Source organism: Spinacia oleracea, chromosome 2 (genome assembly GCF_020520425.1).
Source record: "Spinacia oleracea cultivar Varoflay chromosome 2, BTI_SOV_V1, whole genome shotgun sequence".
NCBI lineage: Eukaryota > Viridiplantae > Streptophyta > Magnoliopsida > Caryophyllales > Amaranthaceae > Spinacia > Spinacia oleracea.
This window is the reverse complement of record NC_079488.1, coordinates 113,818,324-113,845,803: the sequence shown is the minus strand read 5'-3', so window position 1 is coordinate 113,845,803 and position 27,480 is coordinate 113,818,324. Positions and strand designations below refer to the sequence as shown.

Sequence of the window (27,480 nt, the reverse complement as noted above, 5' to 3'; positions counted from 1 at the left end):
TTAGTCCATTCAGGTGAGAAAAACTTCGGGTTATACTTTTAGATAAGAAGAACTTCGGGTTATACTTTTAGGTAAGAAGAACTTGAGGTGATAAGAACATTAGTCCATTCATTATATTGCTACTCACCAAATAAAAACATTAGTCCATTCAGGTGAGAAGAACTTCGGGTTATATTTCTAAGTAAGAAAAACTTCGGGTGAGAAGAACATTAGTCCATTTATACGTTGCAACTGACATAAAAAACATTAGTCCATCCAGGCGAGACGAACTTCTGGTCATACACGGTCTTATCCAAGTGAGGAGAATTTCTGACTAGGCTAATTTCAGAACTATTGAAAATTAATTTTTTCTAACCAATCCAATTATACATTACCGTATTGTGAAAATCAAACCGTTTTGATTATCTTTTTTTTGAGCCAGATCAATTCAAGTTAGGTATGTTTTTAGCCATCCAATCCATAGTTCGGTTTGGGTGGGCTGCGTTCTATTCACCTGATTTCCACTTATTTTTCATGAACTTATCTTATCTGAACTTATTTGAATTTAACTGAACTTATCTCAACTTAATTGAACTTATCTGAACTTATTAGAACTTATCAAAACTAATTTTAGTTCTAAATTGTACTTGACTAATCCATATTTTCCCTGAACTTATCTTATCAGAACTTATCTGAATTTAACTGAATTTATGTGAACTTATTTTTCGTGAAATAAGTGAAAATAAGGTGAACAGAACAGGGCCTAAGATCATCCAGTTCCAGATACAGTTAAGATACGGATTAGTGGATTACTCTGGCCTTTGGCCCAAAATTTCCAAAGCTCAAAAATAAGAAAGAGTTCATCTTCGTACCAAATCGAAGTTCCAAAATTCCCAAAAAACAATGGGGAAAACCTCAAAATCAAAGACGAAGAAGAAGAACAAGCAATCAGATGATACTGATACTGAACCTTCATCATCGTCTCCTTCATCTTCAAGCTCCGACGAAGTCGACCGCACTTCAAAACGCCGCCGTCGACGGCACCGGAACCATGGCGGTGGTGAAGACTACGACGAAGAAGACGACGAGAAGCGGAGTTCGAGGAGAGATAAAGACAAACGGAGGCCAAAAAGAAAAAGAGAGCGTCGCGAAAGAGATAGTGTAGAGAGAAAGCATCGCAAAAGCAAACGACGGTCTCGTAGGGATTCGAAGAAGAAGAAGATTTCTGATTCAGATGATGAGAGTGAGTTTGATTCTTCCGGTGATGAGTTTTTGGAAGCTGTGAGTGTTGCTAGGGGCTTGTTGCTGGAGTTTCCTGGTGTTGCTGGAGATCTTAAGCAGGTAATTTTGTTAAATGTGTTTCAATTTGCTTGTAATCTCTTTGTTTAAGCAATATAGTATTCAATTGATCAATTCAATGCAATTTGATCGTTATTAAGCTAATATGCTGTCTAGAATTTAGTTTCATCTTAGGAATGTATGTGAAAAATTGATCGGAAAATAGTATTAGAATTGGATGTAAGCAACGATTGTTTGGTAATTGACAACAAATTAAGGAGCACACACAGTTGTATTTTAAGATGATGAGTGAAGAATTGAAGAATCTTTTTCCTAAAATAGTTTATGTTGGACAGTCTAGGATGCCCTTACTTGAATTGAGTAATGGAGTAAGAGAGTATAGGAATGACCCACCTATTATGGAGAGACTTTTAGAAATTTCTAATAATGTTCTTGAATTTGAAGGGTTAGTATAATCTGAATACTCATTCTAGACAGAGGTGTTTTATTGTGAGCATAATCCCAACGCGGAAGTATAATGAATCATGCACTCTATTGCATAGGAGATATAATCCATGAAAGTATTTAGAACTTTTGGGAGTTTGTTACCTTATTGACACGAATATTATTTTAACTGAACATAGGTTATTAGTTTGTTTTCTAAAAAAAGTTGTTTTTGAACGTAGCTCCTGCAAATGATTGATGATGGACAAGCCGTTGACATCAAAGGAATTTCCGAAAAGCCTCTAATGAAGCATCTCAAAAAGCTGTTTGTTTCCTTAAACCTCAAGGAAAAGGGGGACAGGGTATTCTTGTTACGATCTAGGGCTCGTCCCACTTTGGAGGTTATTGGGCCTGTGTTACAGAGTGAAACGAATGAGCAGAAATCAGGGGATACCCTTCCTTCTCAGCCTGATGGTGATGCTGGCAAAGTTACTGACGATATACCTTCAGCTACCATAGGTCCTAAGTTTGAAGCTTCTGCTCCTCGAAGGAGGTTCGTTGTTCTTGATTCTCTAATTTGATAGTGCTTAGTGCTTAGGCTGAAAAGTCGGTGTGTTTTATTCTGTACAGTAATGTTGTCTGATTGTTGCTTCTAATTATAACTTCCTCCGTTTGATTGCTCTATGTGCATCAAGTTTCTAGCTTTCCCTTATCGACGATTGTTTACTCTTTGCAGGGTCATTGGCCCCGAGATGCCATCTGCTGAGTTGCTTGCTGCAGCCGCCAAATTGACTGAAGCTGAGGCTGAGCTTAGGTAATCGTTTTCTTCTTTGCAATAAATAATCCGTACCATCTGCCTAGACTGAAATTGGGCTAGTTAAGTTGGGTAGATAGTTTTAAGTTGCTGGCTCCACTTATTTAGATTTTAATGAATCTGCACTGCTGAATTAGTTAACAAACTCTTCCAGGGAAGCCGAAACGGTGCAAGATGACAATGGAGAATTTGTTGGTCCACCACCTCCGGCGGTTGTCATTGAGGCTGAATCATCTAATGAGGCTGAGCGTTTTGAAGAGGTTCTGACTTTTGACATTAACTTTGTTTCCTTTCTTCAAGTTCATATTTTTCCTCATCTTATTCTATATGAAATAATGCAAATGGAGATTTCAAAATTATGATTTTGATGCTCTTATTACCATACATTGAATAGCTATTTTATGTAAAATTTAATTTAAGATGTTTGTTCTCTATTCAATATGGAAATATAGTTCAGAGTAGTTTAATTGATCATCAATCTCATCATTGTTCACTTTTTTGCACCAGGTTGCTAGAATTATGGGAGGAGAGTCGGATAGTCCTTATGATATTGTGGGAGTTAACCACAAGATGCCTGCTGAAAATATAAAGAAGAGGTATGTGGCTTATAATTGTTTTTGTTTGTAATTGCTATTAGAATAGTTTACTTGTGAGTATCACTGACCGCCAGGTCCCACTTTTTGTGTACCGTATGTGATCCATAATCTTCATCAAAACCTTTTAAATTCGAGAAAATCTTCCACTTCACAAGCTATTCTTACCTCTAGGATCACAGAGTTTGATGAGAGCAAGGTTTCAATCATTAATCTTTCATAATGTTTGGTTAAACATTGATTAATCACAATGATGCAATTCTTGCAAAGGGGTTAATCACAAAGATTAAGGGTTTTCCATAATTCTCATATATTAAATAAAAAGATGTCTTACTAATTGATTATCTCCCATTTATAGGATGGCAAGTTGGCAACTGCTATTTTAGGTTACCCTAAGGAACTTCTAACAAGGGCCCTTGTATTACAAATGAATAGCTAAGACCTTTTCATTAAAACAAAAGAGATGCAGTATTTTGGGTTCCCCTACCATTTGCGCAATAACTCGGGCAAAATGTTGCACAGACCACAACTACACATACCTTATAGTGACAGTAGGAGGCTTCTTTGCAGTTTATAGTGACATTTCATGCTGAGCCTCTTGTAGACAAATGAGTAATATTTTTGCATTCTTATATACTTCTTAATTCTTATAGATCTGCTGAGACATTTTTGGCTTAGTGTCATCTATTGCATAAATGGATATTTTGCATCTTATAAAGTTCATTGGGTATCCTATGAAGTCTGTTTTTTTGGCTAAAACCTATCGAGTCTTCACGACGGTATTTAGAGTGGGTTCCTGACTTCCTGCAGAGTGTATACACCTTATTGCATTATTAGGGCGACGGGGAGAAGGGGGGCTATAATCGCTATATTCCTCTGGCTGTATATATGGATTTATAACCCATAGGGAAGTAGGTATCCATAAAGAGCTTCCCTCTAATTTATGTTAACACATCTGTCAGGCCTGGGAAAGGTATCTTGAACTTTATATATATTGGGGTTGACCAGCGCCATTATGGACTTTGCGCTGTTTTCTATCGAGGGGTTTAAGAATATTGAGACTACTGTACTCTTCTCTCTAGGACATGACTTGTGGCTTTGCGATTACACTTTTCTTTATGTCCATGTTGAAATATTTATTAGCATTTGTAAGAGTCTTACAAGCGTGAAATATAGTCTTAGCCTTTGAAATAGGTTTATGGCTCCACAATCCACATATTAAAACTCTCCAACAGCAATGGAAATAGGTCCCTTTGGTACGGGGTACTTCTTGTCGCTGTTGTTCTGGAGGAACCTTGGTTTTGTGTATTTCTTGTACTGTTTACGTGTTGACAATTTGGACTGTCAATGCAGAAGATTTGTGTTTGTTGTTTATAACAGCTGGTATCCTGGATTGGTGTGAACACTGTGTGTTTATCCAGTGTCCTTTTATAGTAGAATTCATATGGTCCTTGTGGCTTTAAACCTTAATTTAGTCTTTCCAAAAGTTTTTCGGAGACCTTTGAACTTGACTTGTGAGCTTTAATGTATTCTTGTTGTACGGAAACCTATGAGCTTGTATATCCCCTAATTCCCAGTGTTACCTAATGCTCACGTTCCCCCTGCGAGTTGCTTATTGGAACGGGCATACTGGTACAATTGGAGACTTTCAGGCTAATTTAACATAATTAGCTAAATTAGGGTAGAGATTTATGGCGGTTAGGTAAACACTGCGCTGTTTATGTATTTATGTTGAGTTGTATGGAAGAATTTAACTCTGCTAGCATGCTCAATATATAGGTAGTTGATCAATATCAATACAGTTCATAGATTCTGTTTGCTTCCTTTTTCTCGTGATTCTAATCAGTCTATTGATTGATATTGATTTGCTCATCATGTTTGCGGGTGATTTCAGTTGTTGAGACGTTATTGTTATCTGTATAATAATCATTCCCATTATGTTCATCACTTCAGGTACTGGAAACTGTCACTTATGGTGCATCCAGACAAATGCCCTCATCCACAAGCTCACCAAGCATTCATTAAACTGAACAAGGCTTTTAAGGATCTGCAAGATCCAGATAAGGTGTGTATCTGATTTAGCTTGGGTTGTTTGAATTTTTATGATCCTATCCTCATCTTTCTGTTTGCAAACTTCGTGACAAAATATATATGAGCGAAGCAGCAAAACAGCGCATATTCTCTCACTCTTTTTTCGTTTCATTCACTCATTTTGTGTTAGGTTTACAAGGTGAGAAAAAGCCTTTAAATAGAGCTCACATGCTCTTACAGAATACTGTGAGCTAGCATACAATAATCTTCCTAGGAATAAGACAAAATAACAGCTTGATTGACAGCATATCTTCCTAGGATCATGAGCCTACAAATACTATTGGACTGCACCTATTAGACTGTACTACTAGGCCCATATTACAAAGTTGATACAACCCCTTTCTTTCAACACTCCCCCTCAATCCCCCGAGAGTGGGTTTTAACCCCTAGCTTGGACAGAATGGTCTGATGTTGATGATTAGGTAGAACCTTTGTAAAGATGTCTGCCAGTTGATTCTAAGAAGACACATAGGTAGGACAAATTTCTCCTGCTAGAGCTTTGTCTCCGATGAAATGGCAGTCGATTTCCATATGTTTAGTCTTTTCATGGTGCACAAGTTTTATGAGATCCTGCTGAGGTAGTTAACTTTACAAGACTGTCCATGGGTAGCCGCAAAGGTTTACAACGTTTCATGCTATAGTATTTCAAGAGATCAGTAACATATTTCCGTTGAGACAAAAAATCCCCTTTGAGCTTCTGTCAGCTTCAATCCCTAGAAAAAAAGTATCTCAATTCTCCCATATCTTTCATATGAAATTGAGATGCCAACGTTCTTTTTGCTTCAACAATAGCCCTCAAATTGTTCCCAGTGATGGTAAGGTCTTCAACATACACCAGGATAGCCATAAAATCAGCTTGCTTTACTTTTGTGAATAGAGAGAGAGAGAGTAATCTGTTTGACTGACAGAACTCATTATTAGTGAGAGCAGTGCTTAACTTAGCAAACCACTGTCGTGGGGCTTGTTTAAGACCATTCAAAGCCTTTAACAATCTACATACCAGAGTTGGATTTCTTTTGAGCTTAAAATCTCCCCCTCAAACTTATCTCGAAACCTGAATCCTTTTCCTGTATATCCAGGAGGTAGCTTCATAAAAACAATCTCATCACTCCATGAAGGAAGGCATTCTTTACATACATCTGATTTACATGCCAACCTTCAAGGGCTGCATCTGCTAACAACGACCTCATAGTTGCTAGTTTAGCCACTGGTGCAAAGCTTGCCCCTCGTCAAATTTTAGACATCATCAGAGTCATGCTAGGGTTTAGCAAGAAGCCTTTAAATATTATCTGAAGGTAGGGTATGCATAGCTCGGATATTACACCGTTGTAAGTGATGATAAGTTGAGACTAGTAAGTGGCAATCACAAAAGATTGAGTGGCTGTCTCTCAGCGTGTCATATTGGAAAGCATTTCTGAAAGATTAAGGCAGTTTCCACATTTCAACACAATTATAGTTTTCATTAGTTTCTGGTCTGGCATCTCTGGAAGTCGCCAGGAGCCTCATTGTTTACTACTTTACTATCTGCGTACTCTGGCATCCTTTTTGTAGACAGAGGTTATGTAGCATGCTTGTGTATTTTGTCGTCTTTCAGAGTTTCACATGAATGTGTGTACCTGTAACCCTTATTTTATGAATATATTTAGAGTTTGAATGTACTTACCGTCATGTCAAAAAAAAAAAAAAAACTTAACCGTCTGAATCTTTCTTTTTCATTTTGCAGAGAAAAGCATTAGATGATAAAATTAAGAAAAAAGAAGAGGAAGAAGAAATGAAGGTATTGCTATTTATATCAACTTCTGGTAAACTCTATTGATTATTTTCTTATGACATACATGTTTCTTACACAGTGTTTGTATGCAGGCGGAATTAAGATCAATGCGTGAAGCTGCACAATGGAGGCGGTTACAAGGTGAGGGACAATTGTTAACAAAATTGTATTGGGATATTAAGTTTTTATTTGTCAAAGAAGGGGAAGCAAGAATTTTCAGTCATCACCACATACCCCTTCAGTAGCGATATTAATGTTCATCATCTCTGTGTTGGTTTCCGCTTCCAGAGCAGTATAAAATTTTCCTTTGAACCCAAAGGTTGAAAGTGGAACAACTTATTTTCTCTAAACAGTATTGATTCTAATTAGTGCCTAACAAACAAGAGTTCTTGATAGTCAAGACGAAATGATGGTTTATTGATGCTCCAATCGGACATTAAGCAGAGGACGATTAAACTAGTGCATATTTGCACTTTTTCATTTGAGTAGGATAAGCAGGATGGGGCATAAAAACATGAATAAGCAGTTTTGTGTAGAGAAAAGTTTGATGCAGACGCTTATCTTGCTTTATTCACAGGTTTGGCTATGGAAGGAGATGATATATTGCTTGCAGAGTTAGATGCGAAAGCTCCACCACAACGGGATGAATGGATGACGACCCTACCTCCTGAAAGAAAGGTATAACTAGATAAATTTTGACTTTTTCTTATCATCTTCGAGTTATCTGACTTTAAAGGCCTCTGCTCCTGTAATGGTTTTAAGATATCCAGTTGTTATTAACAACTATGCTATATTGTGTGAAGTTTTTTTCAAAAAAAAAAACATCTGTTTATTGAAACATATAGGAAAGGTTGGTATTGAACTTTCAAGTAGGGTGACTGAGTACATATTTCTAGTAGTGTTCTTAGTCCGTTATGTGTTATTTTTAAGTATTTTGTATGTCATATATATTTCCCGTTGTATACTATGCCAAAATCCTATCAGTCAGTTGGGTTTGTGTGAGGTTGAATCGTACTCAATGTAAAGGCTCTTACGTGGCTTCTTATTATTGGAGTCACTGCCAGGATTTATTGATATTTGATTGGAGAGGCATAAAGTAGTCTACATGAGAAGCAAAAGAGCAAGTCATAGTAGCCCGTATTTTGTAGTGATTTGGCGTTTTGGACAATACTTTAGTATGTTCTGGTTAAAATCAGAAGGCGTATGTACATGGCTATGAGGATTCTGGAGTATTGATCACTATAATACTTTGCAATAGCATGATGATTTTGATTTTGGTTTTGTTTTCACTCCTGACTATCTTCCTGGACTGAAGCCTTTTTTTTGTTTTTTGTTTTTTTTTGTTTCTGTTTCTGCTGAAGATGCATCTTCTTAGGGGTCGGAGCATATGTTGCATTGTTTACAGCTCTTAGATTCTGTAACTGTCTGTAATGGACTAGTCTGGGGGGTAGTTTATGAAATGCATAATTAGTAAGCTTGTCAGTAAGTTAGACAGAGAAATGCGATTTAAAGAAAAGGATTAGGGAGAGAGAACCATGCTTACTATTATTGAGAACTATTGTTAGTTTGTTTCACATTTTGGGAGAGAACAAGCCTCTTGAATTTTTGTTTGTACGGAGTAACTATCATCTGTAATTGCCTTTTTCCAGTTCATAATCAATCAAACTTCATCTTCTTCCCTTAATCCTCTTATTTTATCGCCTAATTCTGTCCAAAGCTATGTTAACTCATAGCACTGTCTTTGGGGAATGTTGGCCTCTGATTACTGCAGTAGTTATAGCCTAGAAGTCACTTTTTCACGGGATTTCTCAGACTACAACGTCTAGGGTTCTAGTTTGTTTTTGCTTCATTGTCCGAATCTCATTACATTCAGTTTTGAGGGGTTTCTGGCGTAAACAACAACTGAGAGATTTCAGATGCTCTAAACTTTTGACTCACATCCTCTGAATTCCTTCATCTTGCTCTATTACTGACTGTCAGTGACGTGCACTTTGTATTTTTGCAGCCTGGTGGTATGCCTACACACACTACAAACTTCAGCAGAACCGCTAAAGAAGGGCGGGGTGATACCAGTGCTTGGACGGACAACCCTTCAGACCGGGCTCAGAGGGCAAAAATGAAGTACTCCCTCTGTCTCATTTTATTCTTTACGTTTGGTTTCATGCACTCGATTTAACGAATAATTAATGTGAATAAAGATTCCTTTTTTTTTTACTTAAATAATGCAAATTTTATTTGATTAATACTAATATTTTCACTTTTAAACAAATTTTTTTGACATTGGGAAAATGAGAAAAAATCAATGTTTCAATAGGAAAAATTTGAGAAATTTAATGGCCTAATGAATTTGATTGGTTTAAATAATTATTTGGCACGATTTTTGACTGAATATTAGGAACTTTTATGTTATAATAGAAAATGAAATATTCCAAGTTTGAAGATTAAAATGGGACACTAGAAACGGAAAGCGTAAACAATAGAAGGGAACAAAGGGCATATACTTCATCTGTTCCTTTTTAAATGACAAAATTGTTTAGGCACGTTTGCCAATGCATGATTTTAATTTTTTTTGCGTTTTAAAGATCTAATCCCTCGTTTTTCTATTAATTTGTGCAGTTATTTGGAAGCCTATAATGAAACAACAGCACTTGCTACTAATGAAGTAGACAAGAAAGCCTCTGACATGGATGCTGTTTTAGTAGACCAATATAACAAAGCCAAAAGATCGAAGACCTTGGTAGAGAAACACCAAGAAGAGTCTCAGAAAAGCCGTTCGAAAAAGAAGTCGAAACAAGGGCAGAACTCGGACGGAGGAGGGGGAGAATGGGTGGGGAATCACCCATGGAAGCCTTGGGACCGAGAAAAAGATCTCTCGGCTGGGCGGCAGGATGTTAAACTTGATGGTGAGAATTTGACTCAAGGTTTGACTTCTAGATTTTCTTCTAGTTCGTTTCAGAGGAGTTTCCTATGAAATCTTAGACCTGATCATCTATAGCCCGGCCTCTGTCCCGGTCCGAAAAAGGTACGGGTTTGGGCACCATGAAATATGCATTTTATACCAAAACCCGAACCTGGCCTGAAAAATCGGAGCCCGGCACGCACCAAATTTATGGGTCTCGACATGATTTTTTGTGTTAAAAGACGGCCCGGCCTGCCCCGAAATTTGATCACCTCTACTATGAATGAGATAAGGAGTTTTGTCTATCTTCAGAACTTTGAGGACTTGGTAAATTTTTTTTGTAACAAGTAACAATCGAACATGTATAAATTATGGTGATTACCTTTGTAATTGATGTTTTTATTTAGATGTAAAATTTTGATTGATTCTGAAAAACAAAGTGAATCAATGAAAATGGTTTTGACCATCATTATTCCCATCTCCTGAGAAAGTTTCTTCATAGGGGTAGTAAAGCTAAGAACTAGCCAAAATCCAGCCACAAAATCAAAAGGATACTAGTCGTCGTTTGGTTGACATAGGAATATCGGATAGATGTTGTCGGATTTCGTTATTGTTAATGTCTCTCCTTATTAAAGAATTCTTAAATTTAAACGTAGAATTGGTCCACATTACTAAAAGTCATCATACAAAGTCGCCTTTTAAAGTCCCCTCAAGTAAGTGGGTAACACGTAAATAGATTTTAGTCGCTTTATTACATACAGAGTAATATGCAACACTTAGGGCGTGTTCGGCGGTAGCGTTTGAGGTAGCAGGTAGCATTTTGACGCATTCAAAATGCTACTTGTAAAAATTTGTAAGTGGTTGATGAGGTAGCGGTTACCGATAGAGGTAGTGATTGGGTAGTTTTTTCCAAACGTTAAAATTACTAACGTTTGATAAATTTATAATAAAGTTTAAAACAATATAGGTAGTTTTTATTGTATTTTAAAAATCCAATCACTACTTTTACCAAACATACATACGGAGTACTAGTTACCCGCTACTTTGACGGCTAATCGTTAACCGCTACTATTAACCGCTACCACTAGTTTTTGCCGAACAGGGCTAAGATAATGAACACCAAAAAATCAAATGGAACTTTTATGGGTAGCATGCACTATAAAAGATGCCCTGAAAAGACAGACACATAAACATCGTAAAGTATACACTTCTCTTTTTTTTTTTTGTTAAGTAATATTTTAGAAGCCATGTACAATATATACATGTAGTTTACAAGTTGGGAAAAATTGACAAAAATAATTCCACCTTTCACTCATCTTCTCAAAATAATCCTGACTTTGAATTATTTTAGAATAATCCAAACTTTAGGGGTTACCTTCTCAAAATAATCCAAATTATCAATTTGCCTATGTACAATAGACCCAAAATGGATTAGTAATGACAAGAAAAAAAGACTTCGGATTATTTTGAGAAGGTAACCCCTAAAGTTTGGATTATTCTAAAATAATCCAAAGTTGGGATTATTTTTAGAAAATGCGTGAAAGTTGGGATTATTTATGTCAATTTTTCCTACAAGTTGTATGTCACAATACAAACGACTTACCATTGCCCGTTTTATTATACATGAGTAGTACAAATGTACAATGTGCCATTGCTCATAGATATAGATTCAATTTGTACAGCTTAAATTATGTACAATATAACACAATGTGTGATTTAGACGCGTAATGGAAAAATAAATACGTGCCATCTAATTAAGGGATTCAAATATATGAACTATCAACGTTCGTACACATACCTTAAGATTAGTATTAATCACTAGTCTAAGACATAATTAGTTGTGACTCATGAGGGGTGTGCAAAAAACGGTCTGGACCGAAAAAATGGACAGGACTGGACCTACCCAAATCGGACCGGACCGGACCGAAGGAAATCGGTTCGGTCTCCGGGTCGAGAAATATTAAATTTCGGTCTTCGGTCTGGCCCGGTCCGGTCCGGTCGAAAACTCGATTTTGGACCAAACCGATAATTCTCTCCTTTACTATGTTGCAAATATTACTATATTGTAATATATTTTGTTTATCTTACAAAAAAGGCCTTAAAAATTAATTTTTTTATATATATTTTCATTTTTACCATAATCTGTAGAGAAAATAAAAAATATATAGAAATAGGTCTACAACCGGTCCAAACTAGCCCGGTCCGGATTTTGGACCGATTTTTTCGGTCCGGTCCGAGTCAGGTCCAAGCATGATCGGTCCGGTTTTCGGATCTTGAATATCAAAATTTCGGTCTTCGATCTGGTCGGGATCGATCCGGGTTTGGACTGATGAACACCCTATGAGTGTCCCCTACTTAAAATAGGCTAGTTTCATTCTTTCCCTAAACCGTCATAATCGTTACATCATTAATCCTAAAAATAATTGGATTAATTATTAATTTTCTGATTATAGTATGTTTTTTACTCCCATTCCTATTTCATTCCAATTTGCGCACATACTACGTAGTACAGTAGTACGTACTCCGCACTAGTTTAGATAGAGAAACTGTCTAAATTGCATGTCATCGCATCACTCGCATCTGCTTCTCCTTCCTCCGCCTCCTCCCTCAATCGCAACCGCCTCTCGACGGCGCCGCCTCTACCAACCACCTCTCCTTCAATGCTGCTTCCATTCTCGGTAATTATCTTTAAGTATTTTGTTTCCATTTTTTCTGTTGATTTTATTGATTCAAAACTATAATTTTCTAAATCGTTAGGTAAATTCTGTTGTCTTTCTTAGGCTTGTTTTCATATGATGCTCATAAGCTTGATTAGGTTTTTTGATTAGTTGATAAGATAGGGTTTCAAATTGTTGTTGTTTTACGTTTAATTTTCACAGTTCTAATATGATTCAATTGGTGTAATCCTTTTTTATAATATGATTCAATTTTTCTGAAAATCGCCGTTCATCGATATAGTGATCGCCGTGGTTTGTGGTTCAATTTCGAAGGAGACGAAAGCAACACAAACAGACGCACCATCATCATCAATTTCAGATTCTCATAGACGGGCCTTGTTCTCATCACTCCATGGGCGAGCGGGCGAAGAAAGTTCTTAGGGATTTGTTGGCAAAGTTTCCCGGTGTTGCCGAGGAACTCAATCAGGTAACTTGATTAGCAATTTATTTTAATCGAGTAGTGCAATTAGGGTTAACAGGAGTGTTGATTTTCACTGAAAGTTTATTATTTGAGGAACTCAATCAGGTAATTTTAATTAGCAATTTATTTAATCGAGTAGTGCAATTAGAGTTTACAGGAGTGTTGATTTTCACTGAAAATTTGTTATTTGAGAAACTCAATCAGGTAACTTTGATTAGCAATTTATTTTAATCGAGTAGTGTAATTAGGGTTAATAGGAGTGTTGGTTTTCACTGAAAATTTGTTACTTTAGGAACTCAATCAGGTAACTTCAATTAGCAATTTATTTAATCGAGTTGCACATTAGGGTTAACAGGAGTGTTGATTTTCACTGAAAATTTGTTATTTGAGGAACTCAATCAGGGAACTTTAATTAGCAATTTATTTAATGGAGTAGTGCAATTAGGGTAAACAGGAGTGTTGATTTTCACTGAAATTTTGTTATTTGAGGAACTCAATCAGGTAACTTTAGTTAGCAATTTATTTAATCGAGTAGTGCAATTAGGGTTAACAGGTGTGTTGATTTTCACTGAAACTTTGTTGTTTGTTTCTGAACATAGCTTCTCCAGATGATTGATGAAGGACGAGCGGTCGACATTACAGAAGTTTCTGAAAAAACCCTTATGAAGCATCTGAAAAAGCTCTTTCGTTCCTTAAACCTCCAGGAAAAAGGGGACGGGGTTTTTATGCTACGATCTAGGGCTCGTCCCACTTTGGAAGTTATTGGGCATATGATACAGAGTGAAATGACTCAGCAGGAAACCAGGATAATATTGAAGCCTCTGCTTCTGGAAAGAGGTGTGTTTTCTTTCTAAGACCTACAACATTAACTCTATGCTTTACATCAAACAGAATTTTCTTTACATTATTATCTATACACCATAATTGTTGATACCAAATATTATTTCTGGCCTTCCATATCTGATATACTGAAAATACATACACTGAAAATGCTCCGTTTGAATCTTGATGTGATTTTTCTGGCGAGCCTTACTGCACCCATATCAATCCATTGAGATATCCTCTCCCACCATTTCCTGCTGTATATACAATCAAAACAAATGTGGGAGTGACTTTCAGTTCCAGTTCCACATAAGAGACAATAACTGTCAGCGTTAATGCCATGCTTTTGCAGCCTATCTCTTGTCTTCAACCTGTTATTCATAGCCAACCATGCAATAAATCTTTGCTTCGGGATATCATTCCTCTCCCATACAACAGTATCCCAATTACACCTTTCGGTTGGAGGCTTTAAACCATTATACACCGTGCTGATCACAAACTTACTCCCCTGCCCTAGTTGAGCAGGCCCATCACACTCTTCAGCTTCTCTTTAACTGCGCAAATCTTCCTCCAATACCAGCTACTGCAACTGTTGGGAGTATAAGACCACCAGTCTTGAGTTTTTATGTATACTGTTGTCACCCATCGAACCCAAATATACTTGGATGCTAAGGAGCACTGAATTAACAAGTTGCAGCCTACCAGCAAATGAAACATTTTTAGAACTCCAAATCTTAACCCTTGCACACATTTTATCAACCAAATTTTCACATTCTGCTGCCGAAATCTTCTTTGAGAAAATAGGCATTCCCAGGTATCTAAAAGGAAAACTTTCTTTTGAGAAGTCTGTCATGCTTAGGATGTTCTGATTTGTGCTCTCATCCATTCCACAACAGTAGACATGAGACTTCCCGGGGCTTGCTTTTAAACCAGTGGTGTTAGAGAAAAGATTAAACCGTTTCTTCAATAATTGTACGGATCTTACTTCCTCTTTGCAACACAAAATTATATTATCCGCAAAGCAAAGGTGTGAGAGCTTTAAGGCCCTAAACCTAGGGTGAAAATTGAAGTCTTTAATTTCTCCCACCACTCCTAGTATCCTAGACAAATACTCAACACACATCACAAAGAGGAGCGGAGAAAGGGGGTCTCCTTGTCTCATCCCTCTTTTAGAGGAAAAGAAACTGTGCATTGAGCCATTTATCATTAAAGAAAAGGCCGGAGAGGTAACACATATCATGATCAGATTTATAAACTTTATAGGGAACTTCAGAGCGAGCATCATTTCTTCAAGAAAATCCCATTTTACAGTGTATTACGCTTTTTTCAGATCAAGCTTAATCACACAACTAGCAGGGGCTTTTTTCCGTCCATAATGCTTAATAATGTCTTGGCAAACCATGATATTGTGAGCAATATATCTGCTGTGAACAAAGGCCCCTTGATTATCGGCAATAATTTCCGGCAGGACAACTTTTAATCTCTCACATGGCATTTTAGAAATGCATTTGTAGATCCCATTACAGCAAGAAGTTGGCCTGTATTCAGTGACACTCTTTGGGCATTTTCCTTTTGGAATCAAGGTTACTGAAGTTGTGTTGATTTTCTTTAGAAGCTTCTGACTTCTAAAGAAATCAGGACAGCAATACAGAAATCATCACCCACAACCTCCCACGTTCCTTAAAGAAGGCACTACCAAACCCATCTGGACCAGGAGATTTATTGCAATCAATAGAGAATAAAGCTTTTTTCACCTCCTGTACTGTATAAGGTTGAACAAGCTGACATGCCATCTCCTCTGTAATCAAAGGTCCTCTCTCTACAATTTCCTTGTTTACCTTTCTTCTATTATCCATCCTTGTCCCAAGCAGTTGATTATAATACCCAAGGAAGGCTTTAGGAACCTCAGTAGGTGAGAGTCCACATATGTTGAGTATTTTATTGCATAAATCTTATTATTGTGTTGTCTCTGCCTCATTGCTCGATGAAACAAGGTTGTGTTCTGATCTCCATCCTTTATCCAAGCAGCCTTTGCCTTTTGCTGTAGGAATACAATATAAGCTTTATGCAGCTGCTCATATTCATTTCCAGCGTCTCGTTCAGCAGTACTTAACAAATCACAGGACGGGTTAGGTGTAGAGCACTTTGGCGTTCATTCAAGTGTGAAAAAGCCTTGTGTTCTTGCACTATAATATCCTGGAACCCCTCCTTATTCAGCTTGATTAATTCTTTCTTTACGGCCTTTAGTTTACAAACCACCTTATACATTTTAACTCCCTGTACTTCAGTATTCCAGGCTTGTCTCACTATGTTCTTGATTGATGATTTGATTCCACATTCTGAAATACCTGAAGGGTTTTTTTCCACCATAATCCCCGGGGTACACTGTAAGAAGCTCAGGAGTCAGGACAATGGTCAAAATCTCCCTCGTTCATGTAGCATACCTCAGCATTGTCATAGGTCTCTAACCACTCCTCGTTAGCTAGCACCCTGTCCAATTTAGAGAACACACTCTTATTTCCTTCATGTTTATTATTCCAGGTAAAGAAATTTCCACTACTTTTAATGTCCTGCATTTTACAATCATTCATACAGTCTTTAAAAGCAGCTATTTCATTAAGCCTCACAGCCGAACTTACCCTCTCATCAGTGTTTAAGACACAATTAAAGTCCCCTAAGAGCATCCATGGACCATTAATTTAGTTATGCAGGTGCCTTAGGTCTCTCCATAAAACTTCTCTTTCTTTCCCAGTATTGAAAGCATAGATGAAAAAGCAATTAAAAGTGTTTTTTCCATTTAAGGTGTTATATGACAATGAATTATTTGACTAGCACAAAAGGTAATATTCACAGTAAAAGAGGTAGGGTTCCAGGCAAGAACTATCCTCCCTCCCGCATGACAAGTATTCTTCGAAGAAAAGCACCATCCATCAAACACATTCAGGTACAAGGCACCAAGATTTTGAGCTTTTACCTTTGTTTCCAGGAGACCAACCATGCCACATTGATAAGCATGAAGAAAACTCTTCACCTTCCGTTGCTTACTAGGCATGTTGACTCCTCTCACATCCCAGACCAAGATTTTATCCATAGTGGCCAGAGGGTACACCCCCCCCCCCCCCTCCAGTATATGCACTTGTTCTTTCATCAGGACCAGTTTTAATTTGGTCTAACTTGTCTCCCAGAGCAAATTCCAGTGCTTGAAATGAGTTAGAGGTCTGTGTAGGTTTAGGAACAGGATGAGGGTGTCTCACAGCTCTCTGCACTACTCCTTGTCCTGTTCACTGCACTATCCTAAACCCATATTGGCCATCTCCCATTTCCTGCATTATAACCTCATTTGATTGAGGCTGCTACACTATAGACTTGTCATTCTACTGTTTCTTTGGAACCCATTTCTTCCTTGGTTGTTGCGTTCTGCAGTTAGCAGAAGAATGCCCAACCCTCTTGCATATGTGACGACTCTCAGGCTTCGAATCATACTTCACAGTCAAGCTAATTCTTACCCCCTTTTCATTCATGAATCGCAGCGTCTCAGGGAACAATTGAGCAATATTAACTTCTATTTGAATCCGGGCAAACTGCAATTTCTCTCTCTTCAGTGTAGCTTGATCAACTTTTATGAACTTACCAATCTGCACAACAATTTTTGGTAGACATTTATTCCCCCAGTATTTGAAATCCAAGCCCCATAATTAGACCCATGTCGGAATTGATCTTACATCTTCTTTACATAATTCCATATCAGGTTCCCATGCTTTAAGAAAGACAGGTTTATTATCAAAGAAAGGCCTAGGCATGGCTATGATTTTATCCCTGTTTTCCATGGTTGTGAAACGAACAATGAATATCCCATGGGAGACAAGAGAGACTTTATCTACCCCCAAATTCTTCAATATTCTCCGAAAATATCCCTGTATGACATTAATTGGGGGATTAGCTCCAAACACATAGCTTCCAGCAATCAATTTCATCCTTTATATCATCAAAATCGATTTGAACACAATCAGATTCTACCCCCGAATTAATACCAGTATCACAGTCATTTTCAATGTGCAAAATAGGAGGAATTGGAGAAGATCCGATACCTAAACTTATGGGTACCAATTTCTTGATTCGGAACCCCCTTTAAGGTTAACATCCAATCTGAGAAATTCTTCTTCACCATTGATCGCTGTTGTAGATTTAATTGAAGGTTCTGGTGATAGAATTTCATCCTCTAGCAACATTTCAAAATCTTGGTCTTCCACCGCCATTGTTGTAGTCCCAGCTTTGTCCTTATTTTGCTTTCCTTTCTTGTTTTTTGATTTATTTATCTGTTGTCCATTTTGCTTATTCTGGCCACCAGGCACACTTTGCGTAGTCAATTTCGCTCTCGTTTCCATAGCCATTGCAGTCGGTGTATGATAAGGTTGAAGTTCCTTATTATGCGCCTAAGGAAAAAAGTAAAAAAAAATCCACTTTCGTACCTAGCCTTTGGTTGTTGTTGTTGCTGCTTATGTTTCTGTAGTTACATTGTGTTCAATAATTCTGAACTGATTTTTGCTTCTTGTTGTGTCTTCTACGTTTTAATTGTTCTATATGCAGCAAAATGATAGTTTTCCCTTATCGTTTACTGAATACTGATGCAGGTTCATTGGGCCCGCGATGCCATCTGCTCAGTTGCTTGCTGCAGCAGCCAAACTGACAGAAGACAGTGGAGAATTCGTTGGGCCACCACCTCCTGCTCTTATCAGGGAGGCTGAATCATCTAGCGAGGCCGAGCGCTTCGAAGAGGTTCTCTTCAACCTTTGTTTCTTTCTTCAAGTTGTTTATGCTATTTGAGATTTCAAAATTATAGTTTTGATGCTTTTATTCCCATACTTTAGCATGTAATTTAATTTAAGATGTTTGTTCTCAATTCTGTTTGCGTTTTGAAGTTAAAATTACGAGTGACTGTAAGCAGACTAAGCACATATAGGCCCTGTTCGGCAAAATTAGCGGTAGTGGGTAGCGGTTAGCGGTTGAGTAGCGGGTAGCGGTTAAAGTAGCGAGTAGCGTTGAATAGTAGCGGGTAACAGTTAGCTGTCAAAGTAGCGGTAACTAATATGAGTGTTCGGTAAAAGTAGCGGTTGATATTATAAAAATAAAAATAAAAGCAAAATAAAAATAAAAGCAAGAATATTATTTAAAACTTTATTATAGATTTGTCAAACGCTACCCGCTACCTTAAACGCTACTAATTTTAACGTTTGACAAAAGCTATCTCAACCACTAACCGCTACCTAAATCGCTACTTTACCAAACATTTACAAATTTTACAAGTAGCGTCTTGACTAGGTCAAAACGCTACCCGCTACCTCAAACGCTACCGCCGAACACGCCCATAAGCTTAGTTCAGAATAGTTTCATTGATCATCAAACTTATCATTGTGCAATTTGTTGTACCAGGTTACTAGAATAATGGCAGGGAAGTCAGATAGTCCTTATGATATTGTGGGAGTTAACTACAAGATGCCTGCTGACAATATAAAGAAGAGGTATGTCGCTTAGAATTTCTCACTTGAAGTAATTGTTAGTAACTGCTGTTAGAATAGTTTAGGTTTGAGTATCACTGTCCAGATATATTAGCTTACTTGTAACTGCTGTTAGAATGGTGTGCACATTGTGTGTTGGTCCAGTGTCCTATAGTCAATTTAACTCTCTTGGGCCTTCTGGCATTTTAACCAATGCTTTAAACCTAAATGTAGTCTTTCCTAAAGTTTCATGGAGTTTTTTTTACCTTGGCTTATGATCTTGTATATTCCGTAATGCCCAGTGTTATCTAATACCCTGGTTCCTCCCGGGAATCGCTTATTGGAGCGCGCATATTGTTGTGGTGGAAACTTTTTTGGGCTAATTTAACATATTTAGATAGCAAATTGCGGCAAATTAGGTAACATGGTTAGTGCCCATTGCGTCTTTTATGTATTTATGTTGAGTTGCACACTTGCACGGTAGAATTTCAACTCTCATAGCGTGGTCAGTTCTATAGGTAATTGATCAATGCAGTTCACAGATTGTGTTTGTTACTTTGCTTCCAATTCTTTTTTTATTTCCTGTGATTCTAATCAGTCTATTGATCAATATTGATATTGAGGATGATTTCAGTGGTTGAGATGCTGTTGCTATCTGTATAATAATCGTTCCTATTATGTTCATCACTTCAGGTATTGGAAACTGTCACTTATGGTGCATCCAGACAAATGCCCTCATCCACAAGCTCACCAAGCATTCATTAAACTGAACAAGGCTTTTAAGGATCTGCAAGATCCAGATAAGGTGTGTATTTGATGTAACTTGGGTTGTTTGATTTTTTTTATGATCCTATCCTCATCTTTCTATTTGCAAGCTTTCCTCTCATCATATTTTAGACATCATCCTAGTCATGCTAGGGTACAACAATAAGCTTTTAAATATTCTCTGAAGGTTGGGTATGCGAAGCTCAGATATACACAACATTGCAATTGCTGTTAAGTTGTGAGACTAGTCCCGAAAGATTGAGTGGCTGTCTCTCAGAGGGTCATATAGCATTTCTAAAACAAGTTATGACAGAATGAAAGGGCTCAAACAATTTAAGCTAGTTTCCACATATCAACACGATTGTAGTTTTTATTAATTTCTTGTTCTGTTATCTCTGGAAGTGGTCAAGAGCCTTATTGTTTACTATCGGTGTACCCTGGACATCCTTTCTGTAGACAGAAGTTATGGAGAATGATTGTGTATTTTGTTTTGTCTTTCACAGTTTCGCGTGAATGTGTATCACTGGTCAATGGGTAAATTGTTCACTTGCAATATGACAGTTTTGTGCTTGAGATTTTTAGAAGCTTCTATTAGCTTGGCAAAGGGACCCCATATTTTATATAAGCTTACTAGCTTAGTGTCGTGGCTTTTATGTTTGAATGTACGAATTATGTTTTTGACTCTTTGGAGTATTTACATTTGAATCTTTGTTTTCATTTCGCAGAAAAAAGCGTTGGATGATAAAATTAAGAAAAAAGAAGAGGACGAAGAAATGAAGGTATTGCTATTTTGGTTAATTCAGAGAAACGTTTATAGATTTATTTTCTTATGAAATAAAAGTTTCTAACGAAGTGTTTGTCTGAATGTTGTAGGCGGAATTGAAGTCAATGCTGGAAGCTGCACAATGGAGGCGGTTACAAGGTGAGGGACAATTGTTGAAATTTTTGAATTAGGATATTATGTTTTTATTTGTCAAAGAAGGGGGAAGAAAAAGGAATATTCACTTGTCAACACATACCCCTTTCAGTAACCATATTATTTATCATGTCTGTGTCGGTTCTCTCTTGCAGAGCAGTATAAAATTTTCCTTTGAATCCAAAGGTTGAAACTTGAAAGTAGAACAACTTCAGTTTTCTGAACCAATATTGATTCTAATTTGTACCAAATTGACAAGAGTTCTTGATACTCAAGGCAAATAATATTTCATTCATGCTCCAATAGGACATTAAGCCATTGACATTAATAGTGCATCTTATGTAGCAAGGGTTTCCATATCTTTTCATTTTATAGAAGAATAAGTGGGTGGGCATGAAAACATGAACAAGTATTTTGGGTGGAGAAAAGTATGATGCAGTCGCTAATCTTGCTTTATTCACAGGTTTGGCTATGGAAGGAGATGATGTGTTGCTAGCAGAGTTAGATGTGAAAGCTCCGCCAAAACGAGATGAATGGATGACAACCTTACCTCCTGAAAGAAAGGTATGACAAGATAACTTTTTTTTTTAATTAAAAAAAAAAAAAAAAACTGTATTCAAACATATAGGAAAGTTGGTATTGGTTTTATGAGCAATTAAGATATCCTTATTATTACGTTTGCCACTTTCTTATTCTGTTCATGATCAATTTGATTTTATGATGTATAATTAGGGTGACTATTACTGATTACACATTGCTAGTAGTAGTGTTCCTTAGTTCATTATGTGTTGTATTTTGTAGGACAAATTTACATATACTTCCCAGTGTACTATGCCAAAATCCTCTCCAGTCAGTTAGGTTTTTGTCAGGTTGAGTCATATTTAATGTAAGGGCTCTAATGCAGCTTCTTACTTTTGGAGTCACTGGCAGAATTTATTGATATTTGATTAGAGAGGCATGAAGTAGTCTACATGAGAAGCAAAGGGCAAGTCAAATTAGTCTAAACGCGTAATTATTTGGATAATATTTTGGTATGTTCTGGCTAAAATCTCAAGGCATATGTACATGGCTATGGGGATTCTAGAGTGATCACTATAATACTCCGTAATAGCATTATGATTATGATTAACTCCTGCCAATATCTTCCAGAACTGAAGCCTATTTGTTTTGTTCTGTCTACCGAAGATGAATCTGCTTAGGGGGTCAGAGTAAAGGTGGCTGTGGGCTGGGCCTGGTCTAGGTCCAATCCGACCCAGCAAGGAAAAGCTCGGCCAACCCGGGCATGAAAAAAGCACGGCCCGGCACGAGCACGAGTCGTGGGTCTCATTGTTTTGGAAAAAGCATGGCATGATTAATTTAGTAAAGTTATGCTTAGGCACAACGGCCCGTGAGCCTGGGCCGCGCCTGACCCTGTTTTGAAATCTCCAGCCCGACCCAGCCTGGCGCGATGTAGAGTGGGCTTGGTGTTGTCCAGGCCCGTTCAGGCCACGACCCATTCGCTCAGCCCCAAAGCCCGACCCTGCCCGACCCACAACCATCTTTAGGTCAGAGCATATGTTAAATTGTTTACAGCTCCTAGGTTCTGTGACTATCTAATGAACTAGCCAAAAGGTGGGGGGGGGAGGTAGCTACTAGCTAGTGTAGGAAATGCATAATAAGAAAGCTTGTAGAAGAAGCCAGTCAGTAAGTTAGACTAAGAAATGCTAAATAAAGAGAATAACAGGGGAAGAGAAACCATGTTCACTATTATTGAGAGTCTCTTGAATGTGTGTTGAGTAACTATCATCTATAATTTCTTTTTCCAGCTTATAATCCATCAAACTTCATCTTCTTCCCTTAATCTTCCTATAATGTTAATTCATAGCACTGTTTTTGGGGATTTTCGGCCTCTGATTACTGCAGTAGTTACAGTCTAGAGTTAACTTTCCACGAATTCACGGGACTTTTCAGACTACAACATCTAGGGTTTTTTTTTGCTTCATGGCTTTGAGGGGCTTCTTGTCTAAATATGAACTGGTTGAATTCAAATGCTCTAAACTTTTGACTTACATTTCCTAAATCCTTGAATCTTGCTTTATGATTGATGTGCACATGGTATTTTTGCAGCCTGGTGGTATGCCTATGCACTCTACAAGTTTCAGTAGAATTGCTAAAGAAGGGCGGGGCGATACTTGGGCTTGGACGGACAACCCATCTGACCGGGCTCAGAAGGCAAAGATGAAGTATTGTTTATAGACCTTTGAATTTCAAGATGTAGCACGCGGTTAAAATGTGTAAATAACTATTATAGTGTAATCATTTAGTTGATAATCGAAAAATTATTACCATAGTCATACACAAGAAATAGTTTCAGAACCAATGAGGAGAGATTCAAAATCCAAAACAGCCAATACAACAATAGCTAATTAGCTAGCCATTACCAATAATCTTCTTTCCTTTGGGTAGTCAACACATTAGTTCAGACGATGACATAATACAATGACTGTATGGTATTTTCACATATATAAATTGATAAGTTTTGACCACTTATGTTTTTTTTTGTTTTTTTTTTAAACATAGGATAAAGATACAAATAAAAGCAAAGAAGCGAAAATTAACCAACAAGCCTAACACCAATTGGTGACACAAATTGCACTCCATAGAAGCTCTCTTCGTCAGATCATGTGCTGATTGTATCTGGTCTCGATGCACTTTGTTGATTATGCAATATTTGAAAACCTTACCTATTTCAAAAATCGCTTCAACTGTCCATGTAAGCTGGATATTTAGCGTGACCAGTCTCTGCAAGTAAGAGACCAAGGTAGCTGAATCAGTATACAAAACTATGTAAATAGTTTTAAGTTTTAATCAATGTTCCCATCTATTAAGTGTAGTGATGTAGACGAGTTTCGACCACGATTCTTGATATCACTCTTTAACAAGGTACTAATATTTTTTTTTTTTGAGGGAACAAGGTACTAATATAGATTCAATGTGAATACATATCAAATTTAGAGATTCTTCAGTGGGTACTGTTAGTAAGCATGTTTTATGTTTAGCCTACTTATATTATGTTCACATTGTGTTTAATTATTGTGTAACTCAAAATAAGTGGCCTATGCTAGAAAGCCCCCGACAAGGGAGCTTAAATAATTATAACACCTATACATATTTTCAAATATTTCATGATCCAAATGTAATTTGATGAACCCTCAAAGTCCAATTTCTATAAAATCAACAATCATCTTCTTACACAAAAAGACCGAAAGTACGGCCCAAAAGAATAAAAATTTATAATTATAAAATCAAAAATTTCTTGAGAACTATAATTGATGTGAAATTCAATTGGGATTGCATGCTTTATGATAACAATATGGCATACTTCTACAATCTATAACTTTATGCTCCTTATTAAAATGGACACTAAAAATGACACATGTTAATTTCTGGTTTAAAAGTTTTCCCCAAAAAATAATTTCTTAAGTAAATATATTGTATATGTATTTTTTTTAAAAAATTTCATAGAACTATTTATGTACGGAAATACTAATTTGCTAAAAATGATTTTAGTAATATTTTAGTTCAATTAGTATATCAATAGTGGAATATATTTGCTTAATATTTTAGTCAAATTATTATATCAGCATATCGAATATGTTGTTTAAATTAGCATAAGTATAATATACGTAGTACATTTAGGACGAAAATTGCATATTAGATGATTAAAGAGTTTGTTCAAGATTTATTAATCATGCATTAGATTTACGAGGAGAAATATTACAATTAATATTTTTTTTGAAAATGGTCAAATTGTAATTTTATAATATCCGTGCATACATGAGATCTAATCAGCAATCTAATTTATAAGGCGTTTTTATAGAAAACTTACTCATTTACTCCATATTAAGGAGTATAAATAAAAAATTCTTGAGAACTAAATTCAATTGGGAGTGCATGCTTTATAATAGCAATGTGGCCCTGCAATTATTTGTCATATATTTTGTGAAATTGATTTCTTTCTTTTTGGGTTTGCACGTGTTTGTACTCAAATTCACCTCTTATGAAAAAGTTTTGAAAAGTAATGAATTACCTTGAGTTTTTCACCAAATTTTTCAATCAAAGTTTTTGTTTTTAATTAATATATATCAAATTATTACTGTAATTATACTGATTTAGTAGGGTAACCTCGATCCATTATGTATATTTCATCTCCAATTATTCGTTCTTGGCTCTAAATTTCATGAATAATGATTTACCCTCAAAAGGTTTTTGGTTGGGAAGATGGCCCTAACACCAATGATATGTGTAAAACAGTAAAACTATAATGGTTATTATGTACTCCCTCCATTCCTTTTTGTTGTATCCGTTTCCATTTTAAGCGTTTCATATTGTTGTATCCATTTAGAATCTATTCTATTTTTGGACATACATTTTATCCTAAAATACCCTTACATTTCTATCTAATTACCAAAATACCTAAAGATTCTACCCATATTCCCACCTAATTTTCCCCACCCATAATATTTAATTCTTTTCCCTTCCCCATATACCCACTCTCTCACCTCCCTTTATCACCCATCATTATCACTCCCCTCTCTTACCGTACTTCTTTATTATTTTTTCACTCCTTTATTTATTATAATCTCTTACACCCAATCATTTTTCTTATACCCAATCATTACACTTATACCCATACAAACCAATATTCCAATTTTCTTAAAAACCACACCAGATTCCAAATGGATACATCAAAAAGAAATGGAGGGAGTACTACGTAAATGCAAGCATCTCGTCATCGTGATTCATGAATTCAAACAATTTATGGTGATTAAATTTTTTTTCACCAGTGTAAAAGTATATTAAAAATCCACATTTTTAACTCATTTGGGTGGTAATTAAGTTACGATCAGGGGTCGTGATCTTAACTAAAGTCACTTTTTAAATGAATCACGCGTAATCTTGTTCCTCTACAATCTACACCATGTTATTTCTATATTTGTACTCCTTAACAATAATTAATAAAAATAAAAGGATATAAACATATAATATGAACAAAATGGCAGAAAGTGTGTAAACTTTCTAATTAATAACCACTAATTAATATAATTAAATTTAAATTCCTATGATAGTGGCCTTTACCTGTAAACTAACCATGGTCGAGCTAGGGATGATAGACTTGGAATCAAAGTAATCAGAGATCAATTTAATAGTTCTTATTTCAGATCATCATGACAACCCAAAAGGGAACATTTAATATTTGAAAAATATAGATAACAAAATAATATTGTTTAATTTCTTGAAATGAACATAGCTATGAACAATCAAACATTGCAACTACCTAGAACTTTTTCCACCAATATATGGTTTCTTTCTCACACTTTCATAGTAGATGGTTAAAGTAAGGGGTTGTGTTTATGACCTGATAGAGATCGAATTTTGTCTATATTATTACGACTACTTATACGTAGTATAAAGACTATTTCCAATAAACTAAGGCTCCCTTTATTTTGAAGGAAATAGGTTTTCAAAAACTAGTTTCAATTCCCCAATTTTTTTTATTTGTTTATTTTCTTTGATATGGAAAAAAAGTCAGGTTAACTCCTTTAAGAGGGCAAACCTAACTTTTTCGGATTATTGGAGAGAGAGAATGATCAAGGGATGAGAACTATACTGAAATAATAGGACAAGAGCTTCCTTTTGCAGCCAAAAAAATTCGCCGCTTGATTTGTCTTCCTCAACAATGAATGACCGATAATTAATCCAAATTTGATTAATCGATATTAGCATCCTCAACGAGCGAGCTCACTAATCTCTCATGGAACTTGCCAAATCCCTGTTCATTGAGTTGTTCTTTATTTGTTTTGTTGAGGGGCGGAAAACATTTTCCTTTGAAAAGAAGAAACTATATACACATACTCCCTCCGTCCCTTAATACTCGCACCGGTTTGATCGGTGCGGAGTTTAAGACATTTGAATTGACTTATTAATTTAATGGGTGTTAGTTGGTAGTGAGTTATTTTTTAATGTAGTTAGTGGGAATGTGTAAGGGGTGGGGAACAGTGGGTGAGGGGTGAGGAGCAGTGAGTGAGGGGTGTGGATTTTTAAATAAATTTTTGTAGGAAGTAGGAGTGTAGGTGGGGTAGTAGGTAAATGTGAGAAATAATATAATATTGATAAAAATTTCTATTTATAGAAGCGGTGCAAGTATTAAGGGACGGTCCAAAAAGGAAAGCGGTGCGAGTATTAAGGGACAGAGGGAGTATATATATTCCCTTGAAGTATTTACGGCGTTTTCTAGATCTTCTTCATCCATCCTCTCCTTTTCACTTTCACTTCTTCTTTCCTAAAACAAATAAAGGAAACCTATTTTATAATTGTGTTTTCCCTTGAAAATTGTATTCCGTCTAATTAACAAACAGAGCATAAATATAATGAATTATTTTGCTAGGGTTTAGGAGTTTTTATGTAAAAGATGATGTCATTGTCACATTTAGTT

General features: G+C 36.5%; 2 protein-coding genes across 2 annotated transcripts; both read left to right on the top strand.

Moving 5' to 3' along the window:
- Positions 1–774: 774 nt before the first annotated feature.
- LOC110790306 (uncharacterized) lies at positions 775–10,347 on the top strand. The gene is made up of 11 exons (XM_021995114.2): positions 775–1,320; positions 1,944–2,254; positions 2,438–2,515; positions 2,670–2,775; positions 3,023–3,111; positions 5,062–5,173; positions 6,923–6,976; positions 7,063–7,111; positions 7,548–7,648; positions 8,976–9,091; positions 9,587–10,347. Exons 1-11 carry the CDS (start codon positions 883–885, stop codon positions 9,939–9,941), a joined length of 1,809 nt encoding a protein of 602 aa, XP_021850806.1. The 5' UTR covers positions 775–882; the 3' UTR covers positions 9,942–10,347.
- Positions 10,348–12,360: 2,013 nt separating this feature from the next.
- LOC110790472 (uncharacterized) lies at positions 12,361–23,530 on the top strand. Its single transcript, XM_021995296.2, has 10 exons — positions 12,361–12,547; positions 12,828–13,013; positions 13,607–13,844; positions 18,461–18,605; positions 19,260–19,348; positions 20,018–20,129; positions 20,815–20,868; positions 20,963–21,011; positions 21,469–21,569; positions 23,112–23,530. The coding sequence occupies exons 4-10, from the start codon at positions 18,477–18,479 to the stop codon at positions 23,238–23,240; spliced, it is 663 nt and encodes a 220-aa protein (XP_021850988.1). The 5' UTR covers positions 12,361–12,547; positions 12,828–13,013; positions 13,607–13,844; positions 18,461–18,476; the 3' UTR covers positions 23,241–23,530.
- Positions 23,531–27,480: the final 3,950 nt, after the last annotated feature.

Bases quoted from the DNA above. Each gene is read 5' to 3' on its own strand.
- LOC110790306 (XM_021995114.2), top strand. From the start codon at position 883: ATGGGGAAAACCTCAAAATCAAAGACGAAGAAGAAGAACAAGCAATCA. The intron at 3,112-5,061 runs GTATGTGGCTTA...TCATCACTTCAG, and splicing joins GCTGAAAATATAAAGAAGAG to GTACTGGAAACTGTCACTTA. The intron at 7,112-7,547 runs GTGAGGGACAAT...CTTTATTCACAG, and splicing joins ACAATGGAGGCGGTTACAAG to GTTTGGCTATGGAAGGAGAT.
- LOC110790472 (XM_021995296.2), top strand. From the start codon at position 18,477: ATGCCATCTGCTCAGTTGCTTGCTGCAGCAGCCAAACTGACAGAAGAC. The intron at 20,130-20,814 runs GTGTGTATTTGA...TTCATTTCGCAG, and splicing joins ATCTGCAAGATCCAGATAAG to AAAAAAGCGTTGGATGATAA. The intron at 21,570-23,111 runs GTATGACAAGAT...GTATTTTTGCAG, and splicing joins CCTTACCTCCTGAAAGAAAG to CCTGGTGGTATGCCTATGCA.